Source organism: Schistocerca cancellata, chromosome 8 (assembly GCF_023864275.1).
Source record: "Schistocerca cancellata isolate TAMUIC-IGC-003103 chromosome 8, iqSchCanc2.1, whole genome shotgun sequence".
In the NCBI taxonomy this organism is placed as follows: domain Eukaryota; kingdom Metazoa; phylum Arthropoda; class Insecta; order Orthoptera; family Acrididae; genus Schistocerca; species Schistocerca cancellata.
The window spans coordinates 395,974,210-395,998,049 of record NC_064633.1 but is presented as its reverse complement, the minus strand read 5'-3'; the positions used below and the strand labels follow the sequence as shown (position 1 = coordinate 395,998,049).

At 43.4% G+C, this 23,840-nt stretch overlaps 1 protein-coding gene across 1 annotated transcript in view; it reads right to left on the bottom strand.

Annotated features, from left to right (window-relative positions):
* Positions 1-23,840, bottom strand: part of LOC126094474 (bumetanide-sensitive sodium-(potassium)-chloride cotransporter-like) — a 618,436-nt gene that overhangs the window by 55,882 nt on the left and 538,714 nt on the right. The window contains 2 exon segments of the mRNA XM_049908865.1: positions 6,892-6,913; positions 12,233-12,424. Of these exon segments, the coding sequence (XP_049764822.1) occupies positions 6,892-6,913; positions 12,233-12,424 (214 nt within the window).

Sequence of the window (23,840 nt, the reverse complement as noted above, 5' to 3'; positions counted from 1 at the left end):
ATAGTTATAATTTTCTCATCTAATAATTTTGAAAATTTCTGACAATCAGCCTTTTTGAAATTGTATCTTCGTCAGAAAGGGATTTCTTGAGATCTTACTTGTGGGAGAACTTGGCACATAATGGGTCGATGTTGTGTATTCGGTATGGGCTTACAGACGGATTTAGTGCAGGTATGAAAAATACTTTCACTTATAAAAAGCAGATCCGGATTTTAGCCACGTACCCAGCGTCCACTGTAGAAAGAATGAGGTAGTTTGCTGTCATGAACGAGGGAGAGATAGAAAGTTTCAGCCCACAGAAGAACAGCCTCACCATTTTGATCCTCTTGAGTATACCCCCAAACATGGCTGCGACTGTTTAAATCACCTATCACAATAGAAGATTTCCCTGTAGTAAAATTTTCAGATGGAGTGAAGGAAAAATCTGTTGTTGGAGGTTTGTATACTGATGTGACTGTACACTTACTTAACTCAACAGTAATAAATTCAATATTGTTATCGTCTGACTGATAAACACTACAGACTTCAAGGTCAGGTCTTATAAAAATGGCGCTTCCGTGCTGTGCATGTGGTCTTTCAGCAACCAGTTTCATTCCAGGAACAGAAGGACGTCTCTGCTGGGTATCCCTATGTATTTCTTGAACACACAAAACTTCACAGTGCGACCGTTGATTTGATGTCTCTGTTATCATCAGAAGTTGCAATCTTCGGGCAGGCTCCTTTCGCGTACCCCACCACTATCCATATCTGAATGGAATTATAAGACTATTAAAATTACTAATATTACCGTCCATAGCCGTGTAAAAGTCTCCAGATATTTTTCGTGGAGAGCAGTCTTCAGCTGTATGCATTCATTTCAGCCGTAATTATATATCCTACTTTAATGCACTTCCTGATTAATTATATAGTTTTTCTGTATATTCTAGTGATTCCCAACACCAACACGATTACTCACTCAACAGCCCTTTATTTTTGACTGGTTTTCGCATTAACAAGCCACGTCTCACCGCCTCATTCGACACTTTTAATACACACTGACGTACACTTTACTTTGCCGACGTGATTGGTGCTTACGTTCCTTTACTGACCAGCCCCAACCTTAGTTTCGTAAACTGTATTTAATTTGCAGTAAGCACTCCAGACCACTTTCATTATTCTTTCTTTCCTTTTCTTTTGCTGTTCATTCTGTTAATGTTTTCAACTACTCTAAATACAAAGACCTACCAAATCCACCAGCAATTAAATATACTTCCTATAATTTTTAACGTCTTTCCCTTAGTTTCTCTAAATTCGTGGAGGTATGTATTGTCTATGCAACTAAATGAAGGCAGTTTGTTTGTTACCATAAGCGTTTCGCTTCATTTATTTGGGAAGCATCTTTAGTGGCCTGAAATACATGTTTCTTTTTATACATACAATAAACGTGTTCTACTAGGGATGAAGAGGTTGGCACAAGAGATGCAGTCGGGGTGGGCCAAAACAAATCTTTTTGATCGATTTCTGTAGATATTAACGTTTGCTAAAGTTCTGTAGGTAAAAGACTCTGTACTCTAAACCAATACTACATTAGCACTTTCCAGGCAAAACGTCAGCCTTCGATTTCAGCAGGCGTGTGTACGCGCCTGCTACAAACTCTGACATAATGTAATAAGGGCTGTATGTTTCATTTGCTGTAGGCATAGGGTAAAGAAGTATATTTCGACTGCATCTGTTTGTTTCCGACCAGAATCTTGGACAGCTTTTGAGCACCAAAAAGGAGGAAGAAGGAGAGACAAAAGAAAATGTAACAGTCCAAATGCATACGTTTTCTTATTTCCTCTGAAGTATTAAATTAATGTGCATGGGGGGGGGGGGGGGAGGGGAAAGAATCAAATCTCAACTCCTGCTGAGTGATGGCAGCAGGGCAACGGGTGGGAAAAATTTTGTTAACAGCTTTATAAAAATGCGCTGCTTATTTACTGCAAAGAACGTGAGAGCTCCCACGCAGAATAGCATTCCGGCGAATGGAGTACTCTTGAAACTATTGTGGATGCGGTGGAGACGAGGAAAAGTTACCGTGGAACAAGAGGCACCAAAGGCACAACCCACCAACCAGTCCTTGTTTTGCATTCGTCTTAGACTGACGTGTTGGAAATTTACGCCTGGCTTGGGCCATTATAATTGTTCTTTATTAAAACAGAAAGATCAGGTCTACTGATATTGAAAAAAATATGTTCATTGTGTTCCTCGGCAGTCAGTCTTTTCCATCACAAAATGTACTGACGTGAAAGTGTGCTAATTTTAATTAATCTCAGTTTGCATAGAATGCAGTTTCTAAACCGGTGGGTGAAGCTATGATATTCATTTGCTTCTTGGCTTCGTATTTTTTTTGTTCAGTTGTCCGGTTAGAGGCGCCGAAGCAGTGGAACATTTTCCTTGTAACTCGATATTAAATCTAGGGATGCAGTCATACTTTTTTACTGGTAACGTAATTTTCCCAGGGGTATCAATTAGGCACCTTAATGCAGTTAGGCACCTGTGAAAGAATAAACATGCATTTCTACTGAACTACCGTTTGTGACTGAGGGTTATCAAATAACTTTCAGCTCTGCCTCCTTCGAGGAAACGGGGCCGTCACAAAGTTTTTGAACCGTGGCATTCGGAGGATATTTAACAGTGTGAACTTTTCCGCGTATATTACCACTACTGTTGAAGCTATCGTCCCGAATCAACCAATCCGTCAGTACAAGTTTGTCGTGCAATCAACGCGAGATGACCCTGTGCGTGTCTGTGATAGACTTTGTTGCTGACTGGGTTTTGTAGGGAGCGCCGGCTCACAGTGGCCAGTGGTGTGCAGCTCCTGACCTACAACGCTGACGTGTGGCGACACACGTTGACACGTGATACAGCTTTCGCGGTTAAGAGTCGCACAGTTGTTCCTCCCTCGCGCCTCTCTGCCCCGGGAAACGGTATCTGGGCGCTGTCGCACCAACGTACGTACTAATCTCACTTCTCTCATTCGTTCCACCCATCAGATGAGTGTTACACTCCTGAATACGTCTAGACGCTGACTGAATGGAACGAGGGGCACATTTGACCAATAACGTTGGCACTGTTGTTTTTATCTATCGATTAAAAGTCGCCGGCCAGCGTGGCCGAGCGGTTCTAGGCGCTTCAGTCTGGAACCGCGCGACCGCTACGGTCGCAGGGTCGAATCCTGCCTCGGGCATGGATGTGTGTGATGTCCTTAGGTTAGTTAGGTTTAAGTAGTTCTAAGTTCTAGGGGACTGATGACCTCAGATGTTAAGTCCCATAGTGCTCAGAGCCATTTGAACCATTTTTTGAATAAAAATCGAGAGAATCTTCAAATTTTTGAAGTTACTTATTCGCCGGTAAAATGTGTCATTGGAAAGAGCATTTCATATCAGGAAAAAACAAACATGTAATTGTAGATCTACGGCACCACTGGAAACAAACGATAAGATTCGGATATCATGGAAGTGTTACACACAACTACTTATAATATGGATATGAAAACAGTACCTAACTTTTCCACAACACTTCTCTATAAGCAACAATATGTGTAACTAAACAACTCACTATCTTTAATCTTGACATTCAAGTACTGAATGATGAAATGTCAGGACCTTCGACTTTCATAAATTTAACCATTGTTAAATTCAGTTACCACTTCATATGAAAAAGAGTAAGCCTACCGCTTGATTATATAGCTTGTAAATATTGACAAATGTGACGTTAGACATCTTACCATGAGGCGCAATGCAGGGCAGTTCGTCTATCCTCTGACTGGTTTTATTCCGCCTGCCTGACTGCCTATCCTGTGCCAACCTCTTCTACTCAGAGTAACAATTACGCCCAACTTCTTCCATTATTCGTTGAATACATTCCAGTCTCTATCTTCTCCTACAGTTTTTACAATCTACAGATCCCTCTAGCAACATCGAAGTTATTCCATCCTGTCTTAACACTTGTGGTATCAAGCTGTCCCTACTTCTTATCAGTGTTTTCCAGATGTTAATTTCCTCATCGATTCTGCGCAGAAACGTCTCATTTCATATTAGTCAGCTAATTTTCAACATATTTATGTACCTTCCCAATATACTTATGTACCACTACATCTCAAACGCTTCGATTCTCTTCTTTCCTGGTTTTCATATGACTCACTTCAATACAGAGCTGTGTTCCAAACGTAAATTTTCAGAAATTTTTTCCTTCGAGGAAGACAATGTTTGATGTTGTATTGTATGTTAACCGGGGGCCTAGAAACGATGGAGAGGCTCCGTCCCCGTCGCAGCCGCAGTGGTCCACAACCCCACGACGACTACCGCAGTCCACTTCACACCTCCGCCGCCCCACACCCCACCACTTTGTGAAGGTTATTGTGCGGTTCGCCCCCCCATCTCCCACCCCCCTTCGGAACGTCTCACACCAGACGAGTGTAACCCCTATGTTTGCGTGGTAGAGTAATGGTGGTGTACGCGTACGTGGAGAACTTGTTTGCGCAACAATCGCTGACCTAGTGTAGCTGAGTTGGAGTAAGGGGAACCAGCCCGCATTCGCCGAGGCAGATGGAAAACCGCCTAAAAACCATCCACAGACTGGACGGCTCACCGGACACATGTCCGCCGGGCGGATTCGTGCCGGGGACTGGGCGCTCCTTACCAATCCCGAAAACCGTGCGTTAGACGGCTAACCGGGCGGGCATGTTTCATGTTAGTAGACTTCTTTTGGCCAGGAGTGCCCCCTTTGTCTGTACTAGTAATCTATGTTTTATGTTCTCCTTGGTGCATCTATTATATGTCTTCCAAGGTAGCAGAAGTCCTTCACTTCGACTACTTCGTGATCACCAGCTCTGACGTGAAATTAATCGCTAATCTCTTTTCTGTTATTCTTCATTACTCTCGTCTTTCTTCAGTTTATTCTCAGTCCATATTTTGTGGTCATGAAATTGTTCATTCCATACAGTAAGTCATGTAATTCTTCCCCCCTTTCATAGAGGACAGTAATGTAGGCAGTGTGTCTTACCACTGATAGTCTTTCACACTGAACTTTAATTCAACTCTTCAAATTTTCATTTATTTCCCTCATTGATTCTGCGATGTGTAGATTGAATTGTAGGGCTGAAAAATGGCATCCCTGTTTTGCACTCTTTTTAATCCGAGTACTTCGGTCTTGGCCTTCGCTTCTTATTTCTTCCCTCTTTGTTCTAGTACGTAATGTAGATTATCCGTTATTTTCCCATAACTTACATCTATTTTTCTGAAAATTTTGATTATCTTGCACGATTTTACATAGTGTAACGCTTTTTTTAGGTCGACAAATCCTGTGAACGTGTCTTGATTTTCTTAAGCCAAGACAAGAATGAAATTAGTTATAGTTTTCACTATTCTCTCTACTTTGTCGTCTGTCATTACGTAGTCTCTGACAGACATGTATCCCCTACCTGACAATAGAAATCTGTGAAGATCTTTTTTCGGAAGAATTTGTTTTTATTTTTAATCTGTTAAAAACAGCAAAATCTTTTTCCTTTACAATTTTCTCCCACACAATTCCTACTACTTCTGAGATGAGGACATCCTCCATTGTGGCATTTAGCTCCTACAGAGGTATTATTTGACGTTTATCGTTGTATTTATGATTAGTATAACCTTAATCCGCAAAAAAATTACAAAGTAACACAACGCTGTATAAAATATTATCTATTCAGAAATTTATCGACAGAGTAGATGGAGTTGTCAAGTAGAAATTACTTCAGTTAGTTGTTAAAAGTTTTACTATCTGCCAGCAACTATAATTAAAAAAAGTTACACACTATTCTTCTTTCTGTAAAAAGGTAAAAAAAATTGTGGATAGTGGAAATTATTTACGTTCCTAGTGATAAATTTGTGAATGGTGCTATTATTTTCAAATTTAACAAAAAAATTTGTAAGAGGGTATATGTACTGCGAGGGTATTATTAGTATGCTTCTTTTATTTAATTAGCTGCCTACATGAGGTTGGAATGGAGACACCAGATATTATTCATTGAGAACATTCCTGCACAAAGAATGCTTTATATCTACATGTGACATTGTCTCGGAAAATTATTTCGTATGAAATTAACGAATATAAGTACATAAAGTAACCTAGCTTTCGGATGCTCAACAAAATTACCATGATACTGGACTCAAGCTTTTGGATAGATGTATAACATGAAATTTACAAGTTAAGTTTTAATCAGTATACATACACTTGAATTTTGAACATTCAGTTTTACATCTTTCCTTTTCCTGTACTCTGCTGCTGCTGACGATGATATGTACAGAACTATTATCTATTAAAATTCTCTCGAGCTTCCAGGTGCGTCAGTGGTTTAAAAACTATGAGCTCCGGTCGAGTTCTTCTTTGCCACTGTCAGATGGTGTCTGTCGTATCGTTACTGCTGCCGCACTTATGTAGCCTCGCTACCGCCTGTGACGTAACTGGCGCCCAGTCCAGCTCCATATAAGGTAAGATTTTGCTGCAAGACTGCTGCACCTTCTTCATTCTTCTAACGGCCGGCTTCCAAGCAGTGCTTAGCGGCAGACACTTATCTTTATTGATGACATTGTCAGATATGTTTATCTCGCTCGCTTCTTTTACAACGCTATACCAGAAAACCATTTGTTCGTTTAATAGTAGATGTTTCATCGAATGCAATTCGGTGTCCGTTAACCAGAGCATGTTCTGTCACAGCTGATTTCTCAGGATACCGTAGGCGAAAACACCTGTCATCTTCTGAACGGTGCTGTCCAACGTAAAATTGGCTGCACCAGCATGGTATTATTTATATTTCTGGCGTCATGAGGCCTATGTCACTTTTCACAGATCTCGTAAGCTGTCGAATGTTTCCTAGAACCATGGAGACTTAACTGAATTTAAATTATCTGTGTTTCTGTCTCAGTTAAGGGAGAGACCATATACTGAGAATTGATCATTATTTTTTCTGAATATTTTATTAGATGTTCCTTCTACTATTGCCATTTTGTTAGGCTTTATTATGATTCTTACTACACCAGGAAAGAGCACTATGTTATGCTTTGTCAGTTTAAAATGGAAGATAATTTATATATTCTGCAAACCATAGATCAGTGACAACGGGCAGATTCCATATTTCCAGATTTCCCGAGAAGCGTTCGACACGATACCCCACTGTAAACTGCTACAGAAAGTAGGTGCATACGGAACAGGTTCCCAGATGTGTAAGTGGCTCTAAGGCTTTTCAAGCAATGGCACCCAGTACGTTGTCCTCGATGGTGCGTTTCCATCAGAGACAAGGACATCGTCAGGTCTGCCCCAGGGAAGTGCGATAGGACTCCTCTTATTCTCTGTCTACATAAATGATCTGCCGGACCGGGTGAGCAGCAATCTCCTGTTGTTTGCTGATGATGCTGTGGTGTACTGGAAGGTGGTGCCGTCGAGTAGTTTTCCCCTCGCTCCGTTTGCGAGTGGAACAGGAAAGGAAATGACTAGTTTTGATACAACGTACTTACGCCAAGCACCATATAGTGGATTGCGGAGTATGTATGCAGATGTGCATGGCAAGAACACGAGCAGTCCTAAGAATGAACTGTGTGCAACACCGGTAGTAACTTATGCATACGGACAAGAGAATTCATCATGAAGGCTGTATAAGGTATCTAACGTAGCACATTGCTTTGGATATGAAGCGAGTCGCTTACCCATTGTGCCTTGAACGTCTTTTCTTCGAAGTAGTACTGTGATTTGCAAATTCGAATGCTTTACGTAAATGACATAGATCAGGGGCGGGCAAACGTTGCACGCGGATCGTGAGCGCACTGCGCTGTACGTGTGCTGCTCGCGTGCGATCGTCGAATGGGGCAGTGGCGACTGCCGGCAGGTTGCGGCAGTGTAGTACAAGGCTAAGCCGCGGACGTTGATGCGAAGCGGCCACTACGTAGTGAACGTTGTATTTCAAGAACCGGAAAATGCAGAGTGAATCAAGAAAACGGAGACGTGGAGATTTGCTATCTTTTAAAAAGTAATGGGAGAATCATTTTTTCTTTGTGCAAAGACGTGAAAATTCGAAATGTTTAATATGTGGCAGTATTCTCGCTGGTCAGCGGAAGTTTAGTATTGAAGGCCATTATAATAAATTTCAATAGGACGAGTACAATTTATTGTCGGATTCTGAGCGGATGGGGAAATTGACTGAGCTTAAGAAGAGCGACCTGACGATATTAGATGCATCTGTCCTAGTTGCCGTTGTCACGAGAGATCTGCGACTTTCTCTCGTCATGTCTCTCATCTAACTGATTTAACATTTTATGGAGCACTGTTTTCAATTTTTCAGGACGACAACAATAATAGCCCAGCGGTACGAGCAAGCTGTAAAATTGCGCTTAATATAGTGAGAGCTGGAAAACCATTTGCTGAATTAATAAGCCTCGGTTAAGAGCAAACATAAGTGATGAAAATTTACGTAACTGTTTGCGTTTGTCTGTATGCAGAAATTTTGTTCCAGATATTAAACGTATTGTAAGCTCCACCTGTGATAATTAAATAAAACGTATCGTAGTTAATAGGTTCTCTTTCAAACCATGACTTATTTCAAGCACTCCTGCTAACCTTATTCCATCATTCAATAAAGCAAGCTAGAAAAACAAAACGCATTACAGAGGAAGGAGCGGACAGAAGGTATGGTGGGGAGGGGAGGTAAGCGGGTGGCCAGCTTGCCCCTGTGTGCACGCAGAACACCTGTTAACTGCACGCGTGCAAGTGCACCGCACACGTGCAGGATTCCTGCCCGCCCCTGACATAGATACTAGTAGGCGATACCATTCGAATATTTTGACATACAGTCGGTGAAACTGTTGATGGTCTATTCTGTGGCGGAATCCTGCTGGAATCCAAATTGCGGTAGACTCAAAATCTGGAATTTGCAGATATTTTCGACCATTCTTGGCCAATTACCCTTTTTCAAAGCTGTTGAGAAGGTAACGAATAATGTAGCAGGTTTATGGTTATTAATATCTGACAGAATATACTTCTTAAATGGTGGTCTAACAATGTCTTACTTCGTCTGAAAAAAGTGATGCATTATGCATTATATAATTTGCTGATAACAACTGCTGTAACAGAAGATCATGATTGTAATTTAAGTCAGAAGACTGGTCTCGCATAGCTAACTTATTCAGTGGAAGTCTCAACGTAGCTACCTCAACCCACATACCCGTTTAAACCACTATGCAGCGGAATGTACGCTGATATGAAACTTTTTGGCAGACTGGACCGAAACTCGACCTCAGACCCTTTGTCTTTGTGAATAAGTGCTCTACAAGGCGATGACGTACTATCGGAAGTAAAGCTCCGAGGACGGGTCGTGAGTCGTGCTTGGGCATCTCGGCTGGTAGAACAATTATTTGCAAAAGGCAAAAGTCCAGAGTTCGAATCTCAGTTTTAAACTGCCAGGAAGTTTCATCTGAACCTGCTTCCTGTGGTCAAGTCTTGGTTTCTCTTTACACATGTTATCTCACACACTCCTCCCCGCTACCAAATACCTATCCCTTGAAGCTCAGGACGTATTCTATTGGCTTATCCCTGCTTTTAGTCACACTTTCAACACTTCGTTTGAAATTTATACAGGGTGTATCAGAAATGACGCGACGGGTTGTAGAAGGTGTGTTGAGCAACAAATCTAGGATAGGAAACGTCATCCAACAACGCTACAGAGTGTCGAAGTTATAGGCTCCGGCGCCTGGCACTAGGCCACCCATGCAGCAGCAAACGTGACTTCGTACGCTGACCGAGAGCAGGCGGGACATCTCGTAATGTTGTTTGTTATTCAGTGATCATGAGTGATTGCCACGATCACCAGTGGAGAAGATACAGCTAGCTGCAACCTAGAAAGACCATGTTTCCTATGGTTGCAATATTCTGATGCCACAGTAAATGACGGTTTCAGACACAGGTTCCCATCTACAGGGTATTTTTCTCCTGGAACCCTTTAAAATCTCCAGTGTTTTTCAAAATACAGGAGAGGAATAAATTACACATGAAAACACGTGTCCGAAACTGTCATCCACCGACGTAACAGAGCATTACATTCACTGGAGACAAGTGCTTTCTATGTAGCAGGTGGCTTCATCATCTCCCCTGGCAAAAGTGACAATCAGTCGCGATCTCTGAATAACAGACAACGTTGGGAGATGTTCCGCCCATGGTCCGCCAGTGTTCAAAGCCACGCTTACTACCGAAGAATGGCCTAGTGGCAGACGCCGGCTCCAGTAACTTCGACGTTCTGTAGCGTCGTTGGGTGACGTTTCCAGACACGGGTTCCTATCCTCGGTTTGTTCCTCAAGACACCTTCTATAACCCATTTAAGTTTGTGAGCTCATTCCTGGGACACCCTGTATAAGAATGTACATGTGACAGAAGGTAGGTGTTAACAGACGATATTGTCGTTTATAGTGAGGTGATCTCGAGTGAGAGATGTTGTGAAATTCCGGAATAATTGCAAAGGATTGACGACTGTCGCAGCAACTGTTAGACGTTAGACAACCAGTATGGAAGCTTCCTGGGTATCAGAGCTATGTTTCGGATTGTGCCTCGTAACCAGTACCATATCATTGCCAATAGCGAGGAACTCTTTACACAACTGAACCTTCGGGCACGTCCCACATAGCACCTCGAAGATTTACTGTATTAAAAGCATTCTGAAAATCCACTGTAGGGTTAGATTGTAGCATTGACAGGAAATGGATGGAGTAATTCCTGTGTCCGTTCAAGCAATATAAATGGCTCTATCGTGCAAATTTGATAAGGGGAAGAAGATTCACCGAAAAACTTTACCTCTTAGCAGGAACTGCACATGTGAACATCATCAAGAAAGTCTGTATTGACAAAGAAATTTATAGAGTACCTGAAAGGCAGTAAGCATTCACTGCATGGGACCATTTAGAGCAAATCACGACCTCAATCAAGGAGAATGCTCATATCTGGGAGAAAAGTTCGTTTGAACTAAACAACTTGAAGCAAAGTCAATGAACGGATGAAACCTGCTGAAGAAATTTCTCCAGGTCATGACTAATGTTAGGATGCCCTTAGGCAGAGTTTTAAAGTGGACACATCCATGACAGTTGGATAACTGGGTTATTTTAGAAGAAGTAAATACTCTGTGTGAATGTGAAAGGATTCAGTCGGTGTTAGACATTTGAAACTGCTCTCAAAAAAACCGGTGCATGTCGTCTTGACTGACTTACTGTAACCTACAGATAAGGCAATAATCCTGGCAGAATGCTAACGTAAAGCAATGTAATCTGATACATTTTTTGAAATGTCTGTTTATCTAAAAAACGATTTACTGTTAAATTAACCACATTTCTTTTATAGAGATCGTGAGTGGTCGGATATTAACAGCGACAAAGTTTACATATCTCTTTTGCACACCTTCAATATTACAATATGGTGGGAAGGCCAGTAACAGGGAGTCTAGCGCCTCTGCAGTTTCGTAAATGAAGAACCGAGCATAGTGAACTGGACTTATTGTTGGTATTTTGGGACGTAATCGTCTCTTATTTGGATCCACAATGAACAGTCTCCATAACTTCACAATGCCTATTTTCCACGTAATGGCACGACAATGCTTAGTGTGGGGAAACTTGTAAGGTTTCTAGTTTATTCAGTTCACGAAAAATAAACAAGTAGAAAAGTTAAAAACTGATCGGCGAGGATATCTTCCCAAATACAATAATGTTCCATGGTTTCTAAGATCACCATATTTGTCCGCTTGAGATTTATTATTTTTTTTTAATATAACGAAAGACGAACCTACAGGGTGACGATGATACAGTTGAGAAGTAGCAGCCAGCTGAGGATCTAAACTGAAGACTGATCAATTAGATATCTGGAGGAGGATGAGCATGATGCCGTCTACACGGCGAGAATCAAACGTAGTTATTGGATATTTTTCTGGTTCCAAACAGTCTTTATAATGGCCTCTTGTCCATTGTCACCTATATGGATAGGAGACTATGACTATCTCTGTAGAATTAAGTCGTATTATAGATGACAATGCAGTATTATATACGTACAGGAAATGTTGCTATGATTTCGCATCTCCTTTAGTTGACAATTAAAAGAAGCACTTTTTGTATACGGTAAAAATAGCGATCGGTTTTCACTGATATGCAGAGAAGTCTGAGCTACAGCACTACAGGGGCTACAGTATCAGATTTACGATGAAACGATACACACAGATGACGTGATGTCATATTTACCTTGTGTAAGTTGACAAGCTGACTGATTTCTCCTAAGCTTCTCCTCTTCGTCCTTTTTGTCCAGTTTAGATATTGGAACGAACTCGTCGTCCTGCAGAACCCTCGAGTAATCCAGGCCTCCGTCGAGTCTCAATATGCCTACAGCGAGGTATCTGTCCAGGGCGTTGCTGTTGGAGAAGAACATGACAGTAAACGTCACTCAGAGTGTGTTTCACAACAAAAATACTTAAAACAAAAAATTTAAAAAAAGTGGTTACAGGTGAAGATAAAATCCTAACGCCGAGCACCTACTTTCGTCTGCGAATGGGATTTAGGTACACTACAGAGAACTTATTACTGAAGCCTAATTGGTGTTACATAATACGCTGATGAGACAAAACATTAGCACCACTGCTCACTGCGAGACTGAATGCCGCCTGGTGGCATACGCGGAGCAAAGACGAATGTGAATCATTCCAGTGACGACACGGCCAGCAAATGAGAAAATGCAGTGACATAAGCAACTCCGACAACGGTCAAATTTTGATAGCCTGGCGCCTGGAAACGACATCTCAGAAATGGTGAAGCCACTTCTGTGTTCTCGTGCTACTGTCCCGGGGATTCATGCAAAGTGGTTAAGCGACAATGAAATCACGATTAGACGATAAGCCTGTTGACGGTAACACCTCATCAAAGAACTTGGAGGTTGGAGGCTTGCCGAATCTGTAAGGCACGGTAGTCTGCAACCCGTGGCAGATCTGACGACAAATGCGCGCACGCCCGAACATGCTGGTGTAGGCACGAGTGTTTTGGAGCATACCGACACCGAACACTGCTGAACATAGGAAACCAAGCATACGACCTTTACGTGTTCCCATGTAGACCCTATGACATCGCCAATTACGACTGCAATGAGCACGGTATCGTCGAGATTTAACCACGGATCAATGGAAGGATAACGTCTGGTCGGAGGAATCAAGTTTCTTGCTATACCAGGTAGGCAGTACTGCCGAATTGTGTTCCAAGATGACAAACAAGCTAATAATCGGATGGTAATAATGTTTTGGCTCATCAGTGTGCATAGTTATCCCGGCTGTTACTACTTTTGGTAGTTTATTACGTAGAGTGTTCAGGGCTTTGACAGGGACGATCGTTCGAAGCAAAAAAGTCTAGTAAACGTGGGCTCTAAAACGCATATCTTAAGAGCTATGAGCACTTCTTCGCCTTCGATTCAGTGAAAAAAAATCTCTTCTTCTGCAAGCTCTTTGCTGTCGGTATTTTGGGAGGAGGTAGTATGGACCAAAACAAGAAAAAACTGCCTAGTAAACATGGGCTCCAAAACGTATATCTTAAGACCTATGAACACCTCGCCAGTAGAAGAGATGTGTCTCACATTAGGAAAAATGAACAAGTGTTTATAGCTCTTACGGTATGCAGTTTGGGACCCACCTTTACTGGACTTATTTTCTTGTTTTGGTTCATAGTACTTATGAATATCTATGCTGATAAGATCATGAAAGAAAAACTCCTGAAGCATAGACAGTTTCAGCCTTTTGTGTCAGATAACAAATGTGTAAGCCTCGTAGCCTTTATAAAGGGATTTAAGGATATCCTGTCACAGTACTGGAATTATAAGCAGAAAATAAGTTACGAGTCGGTGTATGTACAGGGGAACGTGCATTGTAGGTGACGGAAATGATGGAGTCGTGTACTACGTACGATTAATTAGAGAGGGCGTTCATCAAAGAGTATGTAGCAAGATGTAGGAGAGACTACGCAAGGAAGTCTTCAGTCTGGAGCCAATGAGAAGATACACTCCTGGAAATGGAAAAAAGAACACATTGACACCGGTGTGTCAGACCCACCATACTTGCTCCGGACACTACGAGAGGGCTGTACAAGCAATGATCACACGCACGGCACAGCGGACACACCAGGAACCGCGGTGTTGGCCGTCGAATGGCGCTAGCTGCGCAGCATTTGTGCACCGCCGCCGTCAGTGTCAGCCAGTTTGCCGTGCCATACGGAGCTCCATCGCAGTCTTTAACACTGGTAGCATGCCGCGACAGCGTGGACGTGAACCGTATGTGCAGTTGACGGACTTTGAGCGAGGGCGTATAGTGGCCATGCGGGAGGCCGGGTGGACGTACCGCCGAATTGCTCAACACGTGGGGCGTGAGGTCTCCACAGTACATCGATGTTGTCGCCAGTGGTCGGCGGAAGGTGCACGTGCCCGTCGACCTGGGACCGGACCGCAGCGACGCACGGATGCACGCCAAGACCGTAGGATCCTACGCAGTGGCGTAGGGGACCGCACCGCCACTTCCCAGCAAATTAGGGACACTGTTGCTCCTGGGGTATCGGCGAGGACCATTCGCAACCGTCTCCATGAAGCTGGGCTACGGTCCCGCACACCGTTAGGCCGTCTTCCGCTCACGCCCCAACATCGTGCAGCCCGCCTCCAGTGGTGTCGCGACAGGCGTGAATGGAGGGACGAATGGAGACGTGTCGTCTTCAGCGATGAGAGTCGCTTCTGCCTTGGTGCCAATGATGGTCGTATGCGTGTTTGGCGCCGTGCAGGTGAGCGCCACAATCAGGACTGCATACGACCGAGGCACACAGGGCCAACACCCGGCATCATGGTGTGGGGAGCGATCTCCTACACTGGCCGTACACCACTGGTGATCGTCGAGGGGACACTGAATAGTGCACGGTACATCCAAACCGTCATCGAACCCATCGTTCTACCATTCCTAGACCGGCAAGGGAACTTGCTGTTCCAACAGGACAATGCACGTCCGCATGTATCCCGTGCCACCCAACGTGCTCTAGAAGGTGTAAGTCAACTACCCTGGCCAGCAAGATCTCCGGATCTGTCCCCCATTGAGCATGTTTGGGACTGGATGAAGCGTCGTCTCACGCGGTCTGCACGTCCAGCACGAACGCTGGTCCAACTGAGACGCCAGGTGGAAATGGCATGGCAAGCCGTTCCACAGGACTACATCCAGCATCTCTACGATCGTCTCCATGGGAGAATAGCAGCGTGCATTGCTGCGAAAGGTGGATATACACTGTACTAGTGCCGACATTGTGCATGCTCTGTTGCCTGTGTCTATGTGCCTGTGGTTCTGTCAGTGTGATCATGTGATGTATCTGACCCCAGGAATGTGTCAATAAAGTTTCCCCTTCCTGGGACAATGAATTCACGGTGTTCTTATTTCAATTTCCAGGAGTGTATAAGAGCGTGCCATATTGGGACTTGATTCACGATACCTTGTTATCAATTGTTATCAATACATGGCAAAGACGATGACCTAAATAATCATATAGGATGGGAGAGATGAAGCTGAATATCTAGATTAGAAACCTGATATGGTACATAGTTACAAATATTGAATGTTGTATTTTTTTCCTTTTTCATTAATGTCCCATTAGCAAGATCTAGTTGGGTGCAGGAAAAGTCATCTCTTAGTGTCGTTGGAGGGACAGTATGTCAGTTCCTTAGGAGTACTATAGGGGCATTTGGATTTATGAAGAATCACTTGTCTCTGACCTTAGTGGCCATGCAGATCTCTTTCAGTTTGCACCCTCCCCTCAACAGTTTGAGTGCATCATGGAAAGGAGACATGAAACAGAAAACATCATGATAGCTATCCCACCTGAAACGAAACACTTCTTTGATGACGGCAAGACTCTGCATATTAGACATGTCCATATTGCGATGGTACTATGACATTAGCTAGGCATTCACAGAACATGAGCGGTTCTCATGTCAACAACAGAATTTGATTTTTGTAACTCATATAGTCGTAATATGTACTACTCGACATATGAAGGGTAAATAATACTAGATAATAATGAGCGCAGATCACAAATGCAGACGTCACTTAAGCCAGAATAAAGGGTGGGAGTGATGGAATAGTCACATCTGATTAAAAAAGCCTTGGTAAAAACAGGTCCGGCTGGTAATGTCTTGCGAGGGCATCTTGCAAGAATTACCATGAGACTCTTGGCTGTGGATTCAGGCAGAAGCACCAATCCTCTCTGTTGGAACACATAGAAACTTCATCCTAGAGGAAGGCAGCAATATACAGAAATCGAGGAGAGGGGTATGGAAACTACAGTGCTAGATGCAGGCGTGGAAGGGGCGACGTGAACGGCCATTGTACAGTGATGCGAAAGGCAGTGGGAAATTAGCTTAGTACCTTTCTCTCTTACAAGGAGTCCTCAATTAAAAACTTTATGACGTTTCATTTTTTTGCGTAAAATATTTAGATCAGCACTGTGCAGTTGTTTGCAAAGTATGTGTATTGATGTAGAAGGATATTTCAAAAAGACTACTAAGGAGGAAGTGTAAGGTATGAAGAGTGTACTAATTAGAAGGAAAGAAGACAACTTAAGGTCTTGTCATTAGAGACGGAGCACAAACTTGTTTTTGGCGGAGGATGTGGAGTGAAATCGGCTGAGCTCTTTCAAAGGAACCATTCTGGAATTTACCTTAAGTGATTTAGGAAAATCATGTGGATCCTATACCTGGATGGCCGGAGGGGGATCTGAACCACCGCCCCCCCGCCCCCTCCCAGTCGAATATATGTCCGTTACTTTACTACAGTGAGACTTCGCTCGATAGTACTAAACAGGATGGGAACATGGAATGTTAATATGGTAAAGCAGTGTGGTGAACTAGAAAAATCTAAAGGGACAAATGGAAAGGACGCAGAAGCTGGTTCAAGAATCAGTAAGCAGTGTTGGGGATATGCTGAGTGGGGTTCATAGAATTATTCATAGTAGGTACAGCAGGAGTAAAAATAATAACGAGTAGGTGATTTTGAAACGAAGTAAAGGATTATCTGTAACAAAGAGAAAGAAACATTGACGGTGGGATTGAATGAATATACGACAGTTTCCATAATAACACAATAATACAAGCTATCCACAGATGTGGATGTCATAACAACTGCAAATGTAAGATAATATATACAAAAGAGAATGAGAATTTAATCATAATGGGAGGACTTAATCAAAATGAGAGGCAGGAATGCAGTGGTTTCGGCAATTAATGTGAAAGAGAGGAAAATTAACTGAAATCTTTGATGTTTGTTGCGAACACATTTTTCTAAAACGTCCTTACAAGGAAATATACATGGAAGATTGCAGGGGATCAAGGGCAATACCAGATTGATTATTATTTTGTAAAACAAAGATTCATGAACCAGTGTGCTGATACTGATACTCACCGTAACTTATAACAAATGAATTCTATTTAAAATTCAAGAAACTAAAGAGAAAGTATCTGAAATGTTGGAACCTAGAAAAGTTGATGAAACTACAAACTGAGACTGCCTTTGTAGAAAGGTTGACAAAAGAAATATTGACAGTTCAAGCAGAAACTGATATGGAAAATCGATGGAATGATTTTAAAAATTAGGTGACTACAGCATATTGAAGAAGGCAGAAAAGCAGCAGATCAATGAAAATGCACTGCAGTCGAAAGAGAACAGCAACAACATGGGTCACTCAGCATGGAAATTAAGCAGAAACGTAGAAAATTAAAATAAGAATTACTGGATATATGCCAAGAAATAGATATCTAATTGAACTACTGTAATGTAAATAATATGTAATAAAATCTAATTAACAGTTACTTTAGAGAGTAAAGAACGAGAATCAGAATGATGGTAGATAAACGTAAATGAATAATGAAAGTAAGAATAATTCCAGAAGATGCAAACAATACTTGAAGAATATTTATAGTGGTCCAGAAGGAATTAACCAACTGTAAATGAGCATACGGTAGAAGCTGATGATGGGGGCGATGCAGTATTTATTTTCGAATTAATAAACTTAGCACGAATTCGGAACAAATATTCGTAAAATACCAGCAGAACTCTTATGGGTATCAGGCCGATGGACACAGTAACAGCCACACAAGCTCGTGAACGAAATTCATGTATCTCGAGAAGTTCCACAAGACGTCGAAAGACTGAAATTGTTATGCTTAGGAAGGGAAAATTGTAGTAGGTTTGGAGGGGACCAGTTTGATTTTAGATAAGAAACACAAATTCGCTGAGATTGAAACTGTTTCTCCATACGATGTCGTTTGGGCACGATTCACTACAAATGTGTGTAGAAATTTATAACTGGATCCTTCTATCTATCAGTAAACGCACCTCCGGATGCAGTCGAAAAGGGCAGATAAAACCTCAGCTCACTAAAACAAACGTTTCTTTTTAACACTGCCATTATTTGAGGAGATTTTAGTCATCCAACACTCGACTGGTATAATTACAGTTTTGTAAATTCTGGGCATGACAAGGCATTATGTGAAACAATACTAAATACTCGTACCTTCTAACAAAACTACTCAAAACAGTTACAAATCCAATTCTATTGGCAACAGGCAACAAATAGAACTGGTCCCTCAGGATGATCACATTGAAACTGGAACCAGTGATGCTGATGCAGCTGTGGTGAGAATGATTTCCAAAGTATAAAAAACAGCTAAAACAAGCTAAAAGAAGCAGTAATATCATATCCAAGGAGTAACTCGAAACATTTAGCCTGGAGTAAGCTTAGAAGAACACTTGACCAAGCACTGGATAGACAAGCATCTAGTACAACAGATCGTGATGAGGGGGGTCCTCCACGGTACACAGTATATACGCTGATAAGCCAAAACATTATGAGCACTGCCCACCGCGACGTTGGATGCCGTCTGATGGAGTTACGGCCACGTGACATGGCAACAAAAGTATTTAAGCGGAGCAGAAACGGGCGGAAAATCACCCTAGCGAAGTTATGACCTGCGAATGGGAAAATCCATCGCGATAAGCGACTTTGACAATGGCAGATTATTACTACGCAGAGTCTGTGAACAAGTGTCTCGAAAACGGCGAAGCTTGTCGAATGTTCAGGTGCCACTGTCGCTAGCACCTACGAAAAGGGTAGAACAGGAAATTTACCACTAGCGCTAAATGCTTGGACGTCTACGACTCTTCACTAAGATGGGGTTCGGTGACTTATCTGCTCTGTAAAGTGGTATAATGGTGATCTGTGGCATCTATGACGAAAGAGCACATTGCTGGTGCACGCACAAGTGTTTCGGAGCACACCGCTCATCGTACATTGTTGAACATGGAGCTCCGCAGCAGACTACCCCTATGTTTTCACATGTTGAGCCAACGACATGGTCAGTTACTACAATTGCAGTGAGCACAGGACCATCGGGATTGGACCGTCGATCAATGGAAACGTGTCGGTATCTCGAGTGAATCAAGTTTTTGCTACACTAGGTCGCTTGTCTCCTCTACACATGCCGTCATCGATATGAACGTCGGCTCAAAATGTGTAGCGCGCCAAGGATGCAGGCTGGTGGGAGCAGTATTACGCTATGGGAGATATTCCCCTGTGCTTGGATGGGACGTGGGGTAGTAACCGAACACACGCTGACAGCTGCGAACCACTTGCATCCCTTCATTCTTGATGGTTTCCCCGACGACGATATCATCTTTCAGCAGTATAATTGTCTGTGTCTCGGAGAATTATAGTGAACTCACGTTGACGTCTGGGCGACCCGGGCACCATTAGCTCGCACGTAAACTGGGCGCCCGTTATTTACGCAAATTACATGACCTAAGCGTATACATGTAATGCCACATACACTATGTGATCAAAAGTATCAGGACACCACCAAAAACGTACGTTTTTTTATATTAGGTGCACTGTGCTGCCATCTACCGCCAGGTACTCCATATCAGTGACCTCAGTAGTCATTAGACATCGTGAGAGAGCAGGATGGGGCGCTCCACGGAACTCACGGACTGCGAACGTGGTCAGGCGATTGGGTATCACTTGTGTCATACGTCTGTACGCGAGATTTCCGCACTCCTGTACATCCATAGGTCCACTTTTTCCGATGTAATAGTGAAGTGGAAACGAGAAGGGACACGTACAGCACAAAAGCGTACAGGCCGACCTCGCCTGTTGACTGACAGAGACCGCCGATGTGGCCGAACGGTTCTAGGCGCTACAGTCTGGAACCGCACGACCGCTACGGTCGCAGGCTCGAATCCTGCCTCGGGCATGGATGTATGTGATGTCCTTAGGTTAGTTAGGTTTAGATAGTTCTAAGTTCTAGGGGACTGATGAGCTCAGAAGTTAAGTCCCATAGTGCTCAGAGCCATTTGAACCATGAGACCGCCGGCAGTTGAAGAGAGTCGTAATGTGTAACAGGCAGACATCTATCCAGACTATCACACAGGAATTTCAAACTGCATCAGGATCTACTGCAAGTATTCTGACAGTTAGGCTGGAGGTGAGAAAACGGATTTCATGGTCAAGCGGCTGCTCATAAGCCACGCATCACGCTGGTAAATGCTAAACGACACCTCACTTGATGTAAGGAGTATAAACACTGGACAATTGAACAGTGGAAAAACATTGTGTGGAGTCACGAATCACGGTACACAATGTAGCCATCCGATGACAGGGTGTGGGTACGCCGAATGTCCTGTGAACGTCATCTGCCGGCGTGTGTAGTGGCAACAGTAAAATTCGGAGGCGGTGGTGTTATGGTGTGATCGTGTTTTTCATGGAGAGGGCTTGCACCCTTTGTTGTTTTGCGTGGCACTATCACAGCACATGCCTACATTGATGTTTTAAGCACCTTCTTGCTTCCCACTGTTGAAGAGCATATCGGGGATCGCGATTGCATCTTTCAATGCGATCGAGCACCTGTTCATAGTGCACGGCCTGTGGCGAAGTGGTTACACGAAAATAACATACCTGTAATGGACTGGCCTGCACAGAGTTCTGACCTGAATCCTTTAGAACACCTGTGGGACGTTCCTGCCAGGCCTCACAGACCGACATCGATACCTCTCCTCAGTGCAGCACTCCGTGAAGAATGGGCTGTCATTCCCCAAGAAACCTTCCAACACCTGATTGAACGTATGCCAGCGAGAGTGGAAGCTGCCATAGAGGCTAAGGGTGGGCCAACACCATATTGAATTCCAGCATTACGGATGGAGGGCACCACGAACTTATAAGTCACTTTCAGCCAGGTGTCCGGATATTTTTGATCACATAGTGTACCTCTACAAACCTACCAGCAAGTTGTCAGATCCCTGATACGCAGAATCAGAGATATATGTCGTTCCAAAGACAGGGAAACAAGCTATTCAGCAGGTGATCATAATGCTTTGGCTCACCAGTCTACATAGAAAGTTCTAAAGGAAGAACAACTACAAACCATTAAGTTTAAATCAAAGTATATGGCTGTAGAGAGAGAGACGCTAAATGAAGCACTTTCAGCTGTCAAAGGAGCAGTGCTTAAAGCCTTCAAAATAATGATCACATAGACTCCTCTGCAGTAAAGGAATTGACAGACTGTTTTATTTGTAGGTACTGGGATAATGCAGTCAATCTACAATGGAAATTCCTTACAATATACTCGTTCGACTCACCCACGAATATTTCTCTAGTGTGCAGGACCTAATTAAATGAGACTACCAGGGGATGCAAAGGCATAGAGAAATAATGACGTGACAAAAGTTGATAAGTTTATTAAACGCGGTCTTTCGGAATCCTACTTACGAAGCTCCAAGAACCAATGTTAAATGAGCGGTCTAGGAGTACGCTACAGACCCCTTCACACCAGTCTCTAAGAGGACAAGTTAGACTGCCTAAGAAGGCGATTAAGTGGTAATTTTTCCCATACTTCATACGCGAATAAAAAGGGAAGAAAACCTAACATATAGTACAATGGGAAGTACACTCTGCCTTGAACCTCACAATGGTTTGCAGACTATGGATGTACACTCATGCTCATAAATTAAGGATAATTGCAGAATGTGGTGCCACACAACGTGGCACTACACAAAACTGGCGCTAATAGCATAGGCACATAGGGAACACACACGACACAGATCTGTAAGTCCACGGTATTGGTGATAAGTTGAGAAAACCGTCCCGAAATACATGTGCTACAAAACGCCACTGTTTCCTGCTCATGTACCCCGACAGCAATATGGGATATGATCACCACGTACACGTATACACGCTGCACAATGGGCTGGCATACTATGGATCAAGTGGTCGAGCAGCTGCTAGGGTATAGCCTCCCATTCTTGCACCAGTGCCTGTCGGAGCTCCTGAAGGTTCCACGGGTTTGAAGACGTGTAGCGATACGTCGATCCAGAGCACCCCAGACGTGCTCGATGGGGTTTAGGTCTGGAGAACAGGCAGGCCACTCCATTCGCCTGATATCTTCTGTTTCAAGGTACTCCTCAACGATGGCAGCTCGGTGGGGCCGTGCGTTATCATCTATTAGGAGGAAGGTGGGACCCAACGCACCCCTGAAAAGGCGGACATACCGGTGCAAAATGACGTCCCGATACACCTGACCTGTTACAATTCCTCTGTCAAAGACATGCAGGTGTGTACGTGCACCAATCATAATCCCACCCCACACCATCAAACCACGACCTCCATACAGGTCCCTTTCAAGGACATTAAGGGGTTGGTATGTTTCCTGGTTCACGTCAAATGAAAACCCGGCGAGAATCACTGTTCAGACTATACCGGGACTCGTCCGTGAACATAACCTGGGACCACTGTTCCAAAGACCATGTATTGTGTTCTTGACACCAGGCTTTACGGGCTCTCCTGTGACCAGGGGTCAGTGTAATGCGCCTTGCAGGCCTTCGGGCGAATAAACCATGTCTGTTCAGTCGAATGTAGACTGTGTGTCTGGAGACAACTGTTCCAGTGGCTGCGGTAAGGTCCGAGCAAGGCTACCTGCAGTACTCCGTGGCCGTCTGCGGGTACTGATGGTGAGATATCGGTCTTCTTGTGGTGTTGTACACTGTGGATGTCCCGTACTGCAGTGCCTGGACACGTTTCCTGTCTGGTGGAATCGTTGCCATAATCTTGAGATCACACTTTGTGGCACACGGAGAGCCCGTGCTACGACCTGCTGCGTCTGACCAGCCTCCAGTCGCCCTAGTATTCTACCCCTCATAACGTCATTAATATGTGTTCTTTGAGCCATTTTCAACACACAGTCACCATTAGCACGTCGGAAAGCGTCTGCACACTTACTCGCTGCACCGTACTCTGACATGTACCAACACACCTCTGCGTATGTGGACTGCTGCCAGGGCCACCGTGTGACGACCGCAGGTCAAATGCACCGCATTGTCATACCCCGAGGTGATTTAAACCCGCAAACCGCCCAACAGAGCGTTGTTTGACTATGTATCAGCATTATCCTTAATTTATGAGCATGAGTGTATAATTAGGAAGAGAGGAAGTGTGGGGCGGATGAGGTTGCATTCGAGAAGATATTTCAATACGCTGTTAATAACGAAGGACAGATTAGGAAAAACATCGCTTTTGTAGTTTTGGAGAAGGTATTTTATAATGTAGAAACGATTGAAATGGTTTCCATTCTGAGGTAGAGTAGCATCAACTACAGGGATAGGATTGTAATCTATTCTCCTTACGTGAATATAAAACAGAATTGAGAAATGAGCACGGATTAAATAGTACAGGCGGTCAAAATCAGTGGTAGTTCAAGGCAGGGTTGCTCATGGTAACTACTAT